Genomic DNA, 12,259 nt, shown 5'->3' with positions numbered 1-12,259 from the left:
GCAACACCATAAATATCTTACAAAAACTGGATCAAACACCATGAGATGTTGAGAAAGCCAGGTGCAGATGGTGCTCTTTCTTTCAATGACACCCCAGTGAGAACTTGGCAAAGAGGAGAGAGACTTAAATGGTTTCAAGACAGGAACAAAGAAACAAGAAAAAAAAATCCTTACAGCCAGTCTGGCTACAAAAGGGCTTGTGAGTACAAGACAGATAAACCAACCAGGGTGCCCCTGGCAAAGGCACAACTGCCAGGTTTTTAAATTCCAAATTAGGATTGTCTGGGTCATAAAAGGAGCTTGAAGTTTCTATAAAAATACTCCAGTTGCATGTGAAACTGCAGGGACTTCCCAGCCCAGCCCTGGTGGTACCTGCAGAGGCTGGACACCTGGGTGTGGGCTGCGGACACTTGAGGCATATTTGTAAGGAGGGACAGCCCTGGGAGCAGGGGCAGCTACAGGAGGACGGGGAGCCAAATTCTGTGCTGCTGTGCCAACACCTGCAAAGGAAGGAGAACACAGTGACAAACACCTGCAGCAACATGCTAACAAGCTGGGATGTCTGGTTTTAATTCAAACTATGCTCTGCATGGTGATACTTCTTTAGAAACCAAAGTGTAGCTGGTTAGCTCTGGAAGGGGATGCTCTCCCTAGAACCAATCCCTAGATTCCACACCTTTTGTTTACCAGCTGGGAAAAAATGAATTTGGGTGCTCTCCTCTGAAAGCAAAACCCATAAGCCACAGAGATTTCTGAGTGGTGTTGCAGGGGTGTAGAGATAAGTCCCAAACCAGTGGAGAAGAACCCATCTGGATTTCCACTGCTGTGCTGTAGCACCGGGTGCCCCCAGACCTGCACTGCACAGCAAGGAACAGGAAAGCAGCAGGTGCTGGCTCTAACAACCATCTTTGGGAGAAGAAGCCAAGTCTCCACAGCATCCTCCTCCCTCCCAGAGAAGGGGAAAAGCCCAGGAAGAGACCCCATCTTACCAACTCTCTGGGCAGCAGCAGGGAGGCCGCGGGAGGCCGGGGCGTTGGCAGGGGCCAGGTGGCGCAGGGCGGGCCGGGGCCCCGACTGGCGCATGGCATTGGGCATTCCCTGGAAACCTAAAGGATGGAAAGAGGGGAAATCTTCAAAAGAGAGCCAGCTGGCAAGGCAGGACAGTCAGCTGCAGGGGTGTGCTACAGGTGGTGCGCTGTACCATGGTATTTTCTGAGAAATCCTTTCCTTAGGATCTTTATCTCCTGAGAAGCTGAGAGGCCTCAGGAACAAAATGTAAACAATGGTTACCTGCTGCTGTGGAATGCAACAGGTGCATCTGTGATTGGTCTCATGTGGTTGTTTTTAATTAATGGCCAATCACAGTCCAGCTGTCTTGGACTGTCTGGTCAGTCACAAGATTTTATTATCATTTCATTCCATTCCTTTCCTTGCTAGCCTGATTAAATCCTTTTCTTCTATTCTTTAGTGTAGTTTTAAGATATAATTTCCTTTTAATATAATATATATCAGAAAATAATAAATCATCCTTCTGAAACACGAAGTCGAGATTTTCATCTCTTCCCTCGTCCTGGGACCCCTGTGAACACCACCACAGTGCACAGGGAGAATGAGAGAATCACAGAATATGCTGAATTGGAAGGGACACGCAAGGATCAGAGTCCAGCTCCTGGCCCTGCACAGGACCATTCCCACAAAGGAAAGCATGAATTGTTCCTGTTGGGAAGTACAGCTCCCAAAGGGTTCTACAACCAAAACCTCTGGCACTCTCACCTTGAGGTCTCCCTCCTTGCTGCCATCGTGGGTTGGGTCTCATCTGTGTCATTTGGTTGGGTGCATAGTAAGTGGGTCTGCTCTGAGCCTGGAGGAAGATCAGATAAGCTCAGAGGCAACATCCAAGTGCATCACAAACATTGTTTACAACGTGTTTTGGCAGCCGTTGCCAGGACTCAACACTCGGGTCGGATTAAGAGAACAGGCAGCTAGCAAGTCCCAGAATTAAGTCCACTGCTGCACCCCTCATTAGGAGTTACTGCTTACAGGCAGGAGAAAGGCTCAGTGAGATTAACACAAAGGTAAAAACCCCACGGGAGCTCACCTGGGGCACAGCAGGCATGAAATAGCCGCCAGCAGCGGGCTGGAACTGGTTGATGATGGTGTTGGCAGGCAAGGCCCTCATGCCAGCGATGCGCTGCATGTACTGGTTGGTGAGATGGGCCTTCCTCTCCTCCTTCCTCTGGGCCAGAGCCACATAGAGGGGCTTGGAGCCCACGATGCGCCCGTTCATCTCTGTCACAGCTTTGGTGGCCTCCTCTGGAGAGGAAAAGCAGACAAAGCCAAAGCCTTTGCTCCGTCCATCTTCCAGCATCACCTGCAGTAAAGATCAATTGCTAATGGAGTACCAGTACAACTGAGCTGAAGAAATTGTGGTATTTTAGATTTTAGGTAGCACATAACTTGTTGCAGAGGTGTAGAGACAGGTTCTCATGAAGAGTCACCTGTCTGGATTTGCTCTGCGTTGCTGTCAGCACCATGTGTCCCCAGGCCCACACTGCACAGTAAGGAATGGGAAAGATTTGGTGCAGTCCTAAACGCACAGAGGAAAGTGCCATTTCATGCTTACCACCTCAAGCAAGCATGTTTGCCACTTCCTTCCTCCCCTTTTAGTAAGGGAATGAAGTTTTCAGTACAATCCTACTATTTACTAGCCAAGGTGTTTTCAGAATCACAATAACCATAGGTTAAGAACAGCCCTTTAATCCCATGGCAGACAATAATTCCTTCTTCAGGCTTTAAAATCCAAGTAACCCCCAAATCCCACAGTACCTTGGCACTCGTTATTGACCCAAAAGGTGAGAACTCCTTCCTCAGTTTTTCATCATCTATAGTGTCATCTAGGTTTTTAATGTACAGGTTAACACCCTGGAAAGGGAAAGAACAGCATGACATTCACAACATTAAAAAAAATTCTTAATCACATCAACTGTTATCCATCTGCCAGAGCTGTAATTTATCTGAAAACTCTTAATTTAGCATCATGTTCCTTCCACACCACCCAAAGCTGAAGGTGATAAATGTTGCAAAGGCGTAGAGACGAGTCCCACTGTGGTGAAAGGGAGCTTGTCTTCTGCCACAAATTACAGAGAGCAGTGCAGAGTTGTACTGTCTCTTCCCATCCCTCCAAGGATCCCCATTTGAAAGTCAAGGAGAATTCATGCCTGTTGTCCTCCTAAATATTTTCAGTACCAAAACTAAGCCCTGATGCCCCCTCTGCCACCAAATACCATGGAGACACCTCTGTGTTTTAAGCCAGGATGTCTCACAGGACAATAACTGCCCTGGCAGTTCCTTCAAGAGATCAGAAGTAGTGCTTAAATTGAGAAAATAAATATTATTCACCTGGTACCGGCTGAGTCTCTCCTGTTTTAGCTGCTCAAACCTTCTTTTCAGCTCTGCCTGGCGCTCAGCCTTCTTCTGTGCTCTGCCCACAAAAAGCATTTTCCCATTGATGTCCTTCCCATTCATTTCTTCCACTGCCTGCACAGAGGGTTCAAGAGGAAACTCTCAGCTGCTGCAGCAGGACAGCCCCTGATCCCGTCAGAGCAGGACTGCCCAGAGCTGACGTTGGGTCCCTGCCTGTCGCTCAATAAATTTGCACATTACCTTTGCACTTTTCCTGTTAACAGCAAGCTCGTTAAAGACAAGCTGAAGTTACCACACAGATCAAGCTGACACACCATGGAGTGCTGAACTAACTTGGAAATTCATCCACACCCTTTCTTGTAATTAAAACTACATTTTAACAAGCATTCTGCTTAGAAAAGACCATTTTTGAGCAATGTTCTCACTCTAGGTGCCCTCCTCCTCCTTCAGCCCTGCACTGTAGTATTTCTTCAGCAATTAACATTCTTGATTATACCACTGAGTGGATCTAGGAAACTGGAGGGACGCCAAGTTACCCTTGAATGTCAAGCTATTAAGGTGCAAAAGGTTTCCAAGTTCCCACATCTAGAAGAGGTCATGCTCAAGGCAGAATTTTCTTCCATTTCAGAAACAGGCTCCCAGGATAACTTCAGAGAAGAAAAACTTGGTTTATCTAAGCAACATAAAAGTTGGTCGTACCTTGTTGGCCTCTTCATGCTTTTCAAAGCTTACAAAGCCAAAGCCTTTGGATTTTCCAGTGGGGTCTGTCATCACTTTAACACTCAGAGTTTTACCTGTTACCAAGGGACAGGGTTAGTAAAATATCAAAAGTATTTCAAGATTATTAAATTCTATGTAATATCTCCTCATGTCCTCAGCTTTAAAGTGACCAAGCTAGGGACTACACAGCAGCACTCAAACTACCACATTTCATGAAATTCACAGCCTCAATACAAGTATTTCTGTATTTACCATATTTGCCAAAGAGCTCCTTTAGTCTTTCATCATCCATGTCATCCCCAAAGTTTTTAATATAGACATTGGTGAATTCCTTTGCCTTGGCTCCCAGCTCAGCCTCCCTCTCTTTACGAGACTTGAATCTCCCAACAAATCTGTAAGATAAAAAAAATGAAAACCCCAATAAACAGATCGGTTTCAAGAGCAAAAAAAATAATGTGTGACTTGCGGCGAGGCAAAAAAAATGAGTGTGCAGTAGGAGCTGGGAATGGGGACAAGAAAGGGTGACAGCAGAGAACAACAAACAGGCCACAGACCAACCAGAAAAATCACCTGTGCTGTGTCTGGCCAAGGAGTCCCAGTGGCCCTAGACAGAACCCACCCCAGCCCGCTCGCAGAGAGGTGGCAAATCAAGGCTGGGTCAGGGAAACCCACCAGTCCTGGAATGGAGGGGTAGCAGGCCATGGCTTGGGCAGGGTCACTCACCAGCCCTGGAGTGGAGAGGTAGCAGGCCAAGGCTTGGGCCAGGAGAACCAGTGCCTTGTGTGTCCCTGTTAATACCGAGATGCATCCCGGAGCATGTGAGCGCTGCTGCTGCCGCCTGTGACACTCACACTTTGCGGTCGTTGAGCAGCATGCCGTTCATCTTCTCGATGGCCCTATCTGCAGCATCCTGGGTCTCAAAGTGCACAAAGGCGTAGCCCTTAGAGCCATTCTCATCACACACCACCTGCAGGACAGGGAGCAAAGGCAGCTGTCAGTGTCCTTCCTCTGCCACGGGCCAGCAGGTGAAAATGTGTGACCGCCAAGGGTTGGCACCAGGCAGTTCCTGACTGTCACAGACACGTTTTATGAAAAATCCTTTCCTTAGGATCCTTTTTTTTTCCTAAGAAGCTGACAGGCCTCAGGAACAAAATGTAAACATTGATTATCTGCTGCTGTGGAATGCAACAGGTGCATCTGTGATTGGTCTCATGTGGTTGTTTCTAATTAATGGCCAATCACAGTCCAGCCGGCTCAGACTCTCTGTCCGAGATACAAGCTTTTGTTATCATTCCATTCTTTTTCTATTCTTAGCCAGTCTTCTGATGAAATCCTTTCTTCTGTTCTTTTAGTCTAGTTTTAATATAATATATATGATAAAATAAATCAGCCTCCTGAAACATGGAGTCAGATCCTCGTCTCTTCGCTCATCCTAAGCCCCCTGCGAACACCGTCACACCTGACAAGGGTCAGTTCCTGAGCCTCAGATTCCTGCACTTCATGACCAAATCTAATAAAATTTCAGCTTTTGGTTAACTCTGCCATTCAGAGATTCTGTTTTAACACAAAGGTCACAGGTTTGATCACAGTAGGCACCATTCATTTAAAGAGCTGGACTTGATGAGCTTTGTGTGTCCCAACTCAGAATATTCCGTGATTCTGCTCCTTACACTTGTGTCCCCTTCACTACCTACACTCAAGTTCCTGATCATGTCCCCACCCTAAAAGAACTGGACAATTAACCACATCTCACCTTGCAGGACAAAATGTTTCCAAACGCTGAGAATGTGTCGTAAAGTGCCTTGTTATCAATGGATTTGTCCAGGTTCTTGATGAAGACATTCCCAACCCCTGACTTCCTCAGGGAAGGGTCCCTCTGAGACCACATGATGCGAATGGGTTTCCCTTTGATCACATCAAAATTCATGGTATCCAGAGCTCGCTCAGCTGCAAGAGAAGCCAAGAACAGATTTTCTGTGGTTGGTTAGAAAATAAAGGTTTCCAGTGGGTGGGTGATTCTTTTCTTTGAATTTTACTCAGCTGATCTGGGTTATTATCAGAGGTGATCAATGACTTTTAACTCAATGTTTCATGGGAGTCTTTGCAACACAGTCACTAAGTATATAAGAAGTTTCACAGACTTTAAATTTACATTATAGCAATATATTCACCACCACAGCAAAACTGCTTTATTAGCCATATTCTGAATTATTATAAAGGTATATTACTCCACCCAAAGAAGGAAAGAAAAACCAGGAAACTCTGGTTTAAAAAATGAAATAAAAAGAGTGACTGTGTGGCTGTTTTGCTTTTCACGAAGCTCACATCTCCCCATCCTCATTTCTATTCAGAGAGAAGGATCATCTCCCTGTCAGGTCAGGGAAAATGTGCACGAACACATGGCTGGTTGTGAGGACATGAGTCAGCCTCTACATAACTTATGTGGCCAAAAAAATGATTCCAAAGTTGCTCAAGCTGAAGATGACAAGAGAGCTGAGAAAATCCTGGGGGGAAAAAGGTCTGTACACCCCATCTGATTAACAGGGAAGTGTTTATCTGAGCTCTCAAACACCAGCACTGTCATTCTAACCTGCACTGAAACCCCCCTCCACGAGGCTATTTCTGCTGCCTACTGGTGTATTAAAAGGATCATTACGTACACACATCAGGATCTTGTTCATAAAATTGAGATGCTTGCACTGTTCTGTGCCAGAAAACACTCCCAGCATGGAGCGAGCAGAGAAGAAAGAAAGAGTCTTAATTCCCAGCATGGAGCAGGCAAAGAGATGGAAAGACATGCATTAAAATCAAGGAAAATTAACAGGGCAGAACCCAAGTTTTCCAAATTTGTTTGGCTCAGTTCTCCCAGGCCACCTTCACCCTGTGGTATTTGCTGATTAGATTTCAGGAGCAGAAAATTCAAGGAAAAAACCAATCTGAACACCTTGCACGTGACTTGGCTCATGCAGCCTGATTAACTACTCAGCATGTCCCAAAAGCACCTCCAGGAATCCAATGGAACACTGCCCACCAAAGCCTGCACTCCCTACCCCCAATGCCAGCCTCCACTACTGCATGGAAGTTTCACAGAATTTTTCATGTGCTTTGAAATGTGTTTTTTCGTTCTTGCTGCTTTTTCAATTGAAGTGGGACCATCACTGTTCTCCCCACACACAAATCCAGTTGGAAACAAGCTCTGCTTGAAAAAAAATTATATAATTTAAGGACTCCAACAGCTCTGCTTAGACCAAGGTGTTAAATGCAACAAACTGCCAGGCTAAAACGATTCCTCAGCTGCTGCTCCAAGTCCGTGCAAGCCAGGTTCTTCCTGCAGTCCTTTCCTGGTGTAGGCAGCTCAGCAGGAGAGCCGGTGCAGCTCGTCAAATTTGGCAGTGTTTATTTATAGCAGGCAGAGGTCCTGCAGAAGCATGCGCTGGCAAGGGCACAAACTGGGTGGATAATGCCATTTGCAGCAGGAACAGGCTGCTGCTGGAAGGTGACAGCAGATCAAGCAGTGGCTGTATAAGCAGGGGGAGTGTGATGGCTGCACAGCCAGCACCCAGCTCCAGAGCACTTAGGAAGTTCCTCCTGGTTCTCCCTGAGCAGATACTATTGCACTGCTCTTTCAACAGGTTGCTACTGTTCCACTCTATTATTACACCCAGACACTCCTGGTGAGCTGTGAAAGCCCTACAAGGATTCCCCGAGGGATCTGTGCCACACCCACAGGTGGAGATGCAACCCCTCTACACCAGGACCTCAGAAAACCTGTGAAGGATCTGAAAGAGCTCTGTGAATGACTCACACCAAGCACATCTGATTCATTTCCTTCATCTGAGCAAACACCTTCTCATTTTCTTCTATTTAAGCCACAAAGCTTCAGCCATTTCAGTTCCTGTATCTGTTTCTCTCCCACTGGTTCCTGTCATCCTTCCAGCAGACTCAACTGCGGCTCATACAGAACACAAAACACTCACAGCCCCTTTCAGGCTTGCTTTTCATTCCCTTTCTGATAGGGAGAGCACCTGAACATTCACTGCAGTTTGCCTCAGGCCCCAAGAGCAATTAACCTCCCTTGCAGATGCAGAGTTAACACAATGCTGGAATTAGTGGCTGTGGTTGATCAGCATGAAGATCAATACCCCAAGATTCACCCAGGAGAAACTCCACACGAGGAGTTTTATTCTCTCCAAACCTCCAGGCTCTCACTTAGGTCACTGAGCAAAAACTCCTGACAAGGAAAGCACACAGAGCAAATTCAGCCATTTATTTTTTTTAATAAGAGATGGTGCATATTAAAAAAAATTAAATTCCTCAATCACTGAGATTACAACAAAATGCTGCTGCAATGAGGCTTGCGTCAGTACCAACTCTTCCCTTTAACTTCACAATTTGCCTTACACAGCTCCTCCTTTACACTGTCTTCAATGAGGAGAACAAACAAGTTTATTTATACTTTCCTACAGAAACACAGATCTATTTCCAGCCCTGGGATCCTCCTCAGCTTGGGAAACATTCTGTTTTTTCTACACTTTCAGAACACCTTATCTCTGCAGCCAAACTGAAGTTTCTCTGCTTCATTGCCCTGAGCTGTCTTTTTGTGACTGTCAATGTTTGGAATTCAATTCCATGCAACACATGAACAGAGAAATTCAGCTTGTTTGTTGAGTTTGTTTTCTTTCCCTTCTGCACAGTTAAAAAGAAACAATATTAACAACCACAGCTGAGCCTAAACTAGCCAGAACTTTGAAGCATTTCCTCACCCTGCCTATCACAGGATGACAGGCTCAGAATTCAGCATTCCCTGGTTACTACAGCAAGGAACTGCAATCAAAACCAGCAGAGCTCATTTTCCCTAAAAATAACCTCTCTGCAGCAGACTGCTGTCAGTTAGACAATGCCTGTCCAGCATCACTCCAGCACCTAAAAAACTGTAAAGAAAAACACAAGTTTTGGCCCAGTTTGGACACAGGAACCTGGAAGTGCAGAGCATGCTTAAGATGTGACAGTGTGAGCTCCTCATGGCCCTGAAATGGGGAAGAGCTCTGGCTGCTTGATTTGCTCTGTGGACACAGGGGCAGAGTCCTGCTTTAGAACACACCAAAATAAAGTTAAAACGTTGCTTTCTTCAGATCTACAAGCCTCCACCCTTCCACAAAAGGTGTCAGGGAAATGCAAATTATCATTTATCAACCTTTTTTAACACCTACTACCAGTTCAAACACACCACGTGTCCACAAGAAGTCTGCAGAGCACAAAACCTCCTGATTACTGTAAGCACTTCCACAAAAGGTGCCAGGGAAATGCAAATTATCATTTATCAACCTTTTTAACACCTACTACCAGTTCAAACATACCGTGTCCACAAGAGGTCTGCAGAGCACAAAACCTCCTGATTACTGTAAGCACCTACTCTCAACCATAAATCCAATCAGATCCTACAGTGCTCCCCCCTCGGCTTTTCTCAGATTTAGTGGGATGAAGCCAAGTGCATTTCTGATTATGCATTCCTGGAAGAAAACACAGAATCCCTCCTCCTCTCAGGAAGCCTCATGCAGGCAAGTGCCACCTTGAAAACAGTCCAAATTTCTGCATTTTACAACAAAAATTATATTCTTCATAGTCAAGTTTGTTTTGGAGAGACCACAGCCCTTTTCCAAGCTATCTCTCCATGTCCTGCTGCATTACATGGAGTGCAGCAGCTGGGTTTTTTATTTATGCTGCAGTTTGACAGGAGAAATTCAAAAATTCACATCTCTTCATGAGGGCAGGAGGAGTTCGACTATTTCCCTGTCCCAATATCCACTCAATGATTAGGTTTAAACCACTTGACCTTCTAAGACCTACCAGTAACAAGACACCAGCTACTAGCTCCAAGTATCACTTCAAGCCCAGGAGCTTCCTAAAATGTCTGCTGCCTCCCCAGGAGCCCAGAACGGTGCAACCTCCCCCTAAATTCCTGCCTATTTATTACCATAAAAGATTACCTTGGAATATATTGGGAAAGCCCCAGTTGTACAAGGTGCAGAGTGCTTCTGCTAAAGCACATGGGAGCAGCCACTGATCCCCTCAGAGATCACACTTCTCTGCTTTGAGAGAACTTTATCAACACTTCTGCAACCCATCTTCCCAAAATCTATATAATTCAAGCTGGAGTTCCTTCCTGGCTTTGTTTCTGCTGCTTGTTTTTATGTCTGATCCTGCAAAATGAGTTCAGAGCCTAAGGAAGGCAGGTGAGCTGGAATAACTTTGTTCAGGACACAAATGTACCAAGGTGGTTTTATACAGGGCCTCAGTTTCCTTCTTTCTCACTGAGAATCTTTAAAACACAAATACACTGCCCAAAAACAAAAGCTTTTTTGTGCCATGAATGAGAAATTATACAGCAGAGTGCAAGTCAGCTTTCAATCAGCATGATAAGGGAAAGGATTAAAAGTGCTCAGTCAGATCAGTCCAAGGAAATGGCATCACAAGGAACTGCCCTGGGAGAGGAAACTCTGCAAAAATGTAAAGTAAAGTTTACTTGTTGCTGAAATCTGTGCTGCTGTAAACTGGTTCTGAACTCAAGGGAAAAGATCACTCTTATCTCTACTTGGATGCCTCTATCACACTGAGATGCTGTTAAATCCCAGCACGGAGCAATAAACTTGCAGCAGTCAGCAGGCAGAGCTCTGAAAACTGGGGCAGAAAACGCTGACCCATTTTCCTTCCAGAAAAGACGTGTTCCAAAATGACCTCTCCTGTCCCATCTTTCATGTGCTGCTTCAGCTCTGCAACACCTGGCTTTGAGCAGGAAACAAAGTGTGGAAAAAAGAGTCTGGCAAGAGCAAAGCAAATGTGGCTTCTGCACATGACACAGTCTGGTTCTCCACACATTGAACAAAGCGTTTTATTGCACTTTAAAGCAAGAACGCCACTTCCCCGACTGGGAGGCACATCCAGCTGCTTGAACAACAAGAGATATTAAATATATTAAACTGGGAGTGCGTGGAGCAGCCACAGATCAGTCACTTAACTGAGCACTCAGCCTACTCTGAACTTTCTCTGCTAGGACTGGCTGTACAAATCCCCACAGAAACAGCCCCAAACTACCCCAGAACGAAGGGAAACACCACGGGGATTATTTCCTCATGAGAGGAAAAACCACAAATCTGGAATTTACTATCAGTGCAAGAAACAGGCCTGTCTAAAATTACAGATGTTAGAAAGAAGTGCATTTTGTAGACACCAAGCAGTAAAAAAATCTTCCAGCTGCAATCACCAGAAAAGGACGACTCACCCTATAACGCTGTGATGGGCAACACGCGAATTAGTGGGGGAAACGAGTTAAAATGAGGGGGGAAAAAAAAAGCCATGGATGCGGCTGCAATTGTCACTTACCATCTGCGGGCTGCTGGAAGTTGACGTAGGCGTAGCCCAGGGAGCGGCGGGTGATCATATCCCTGCAGACCCGAATGGACAGCACGGGGCCAGCCGGGCTGAACTTCTCATAGAGCATGGCCTCGGTGATATCGGGGTGCAGGTCCCCCACGTACAGCGAGGCCATGGGGTAACTGCTGGCGGCCGTGTTCATCTTCCCCTCGGCGCTCTCAACCACTGGGGGTTTTCACTTGGGGGTCTCAAGTCAAGCTTCTTATAAATATTAGTTCTGGGGAAACACTCAAAACTCTTAATTAAAGGCTAAGCTGCGGCCGGCAGAAGCTTGGGACAAGGGGGGCTGGCACCAGGACACAGAGCAGCTGAGAGGGTTGTGCAAGCTTGAAAAATCAGCAAAAACACCTCAAAGTTAAGCTTCCTGGAAAGGATAAGACGCCAAAATTCATCCGCCGGCTCCCGAGCGCTTTGAGGCAAAAACCTCCTAAAACCCCAACGTCTCTTAATCTTTCGCTTCGATTTAGCCCAGATTCTGCAGGGCGGCGGCCCGTTAATTTTCTGAGGAAATAAAAAACAAACAAATATATAAATAAATAAAGCTCTAACACGCACTAATACAACTATTTCTCTTAAAACTGGCTCGGGCTAGATAGCCTGAAGGTATTATAAATAAACCAGCGCGGCACGCGGCGGCCTGAGGGCGGGCGGGCGCTCCGGGCAGGGCGCGGCCGCCGCGCTCTCC

The 12,259-nt window shown here is 46.0% G+C and overlaps 1 protein-coding gene and 2 non-coding genes across 3 annotated transcripts in view; all 3 read right to left on the bottom strand.

Moving 5' to 3' along the window:
• The window catches only part of PABPC4 (poly(A) binding protein cytoplasmic 4), a 13,870-nt gene extending 1,799 nt beyond the window's left edge, over window positions 1-12,071 (bottom strand). Inside the window, exons 1-11 of the mRNA XM_005427114.2 lie at window positions 11,524-12,071; window positions 5,897-6,090; window positions 4,995-5,110; window positions 4,396-4,535; window positions 4,123-4,217; window positions 3,400-3,537; window positions 2,827-2,922; window positions 2,099-2,371; window positions 1,774-1,861; window positions 990-1,106; window positions 373-500 (exon numbers count right to left, since the gene is read on the bottom strand). Coding sequence (XP_005427171.1) covers window positions 373-500; window positions 990-1,106; window positions 1,774-1,861; window positions 2,099-2,371; window positions 2,827-2,922; window positions 3,400-3,537; window positions 4,123-4,217; window positions 4,396-4,535; window positions 4,995-5,110; window positions 5,897-6,090; window positions 11,524-11,716 — 1,578 coding nt within the window. The 5' untranslated portion in view covers window positions 11,717-12,071. The remainder of the gene's footprint in view (window positions 1-372; window positions 501-989; window positions 1,107-1,773; window positions 1,862-2,098; window positions 2,372-2,826; window positions 2,923-3,399; window positions 3,538-4,122; window positions 4,218-4,395; window positions 4,536-4,994; window positions 5,111-5,896; window positions 6,091-11,523) is intronic.
• On the bottom strand, window positions 758-890 carry LOC115948588. Its single transcript, XR_004082394.1, has one exon. It is a non-coding gene; the product is annotated as a small nucleolar RNA SNORA55 (small nucleolar RNA).
• Window positions 2,456-2,583, bottom strand: LOC115948587. Its single transcript, XR_004082393.1, has one exon. It is a non-coding gene; the product is annotated as a small nucleolar RNA SNORA55 (small nucleolar RNA).
• Window positions 12,072-12,259: the final 188 nt, after the last annotated feature.

This window comes from Geospiza fortis, unplaced genomic scaffold (assembly GCF_000277835.1).
Source record: "Geospiza fortis unplaced genomic scaffold, GeoFor_1.0 scaffold432, whole genome shotgun sequence".
Classification (NCBI taxonomy): domain Eukaryota; kingdom Metazoa; phylum Chordata; class Aves; order Passeriformes; family Thraupidae; genus Geospiza; species Geospiza fortis.
The sequence above is the reverse complement of the archived record's forward strand: the minus strand, read 5'-3'. Positions and strand labels throughout refer to the sequence as shown.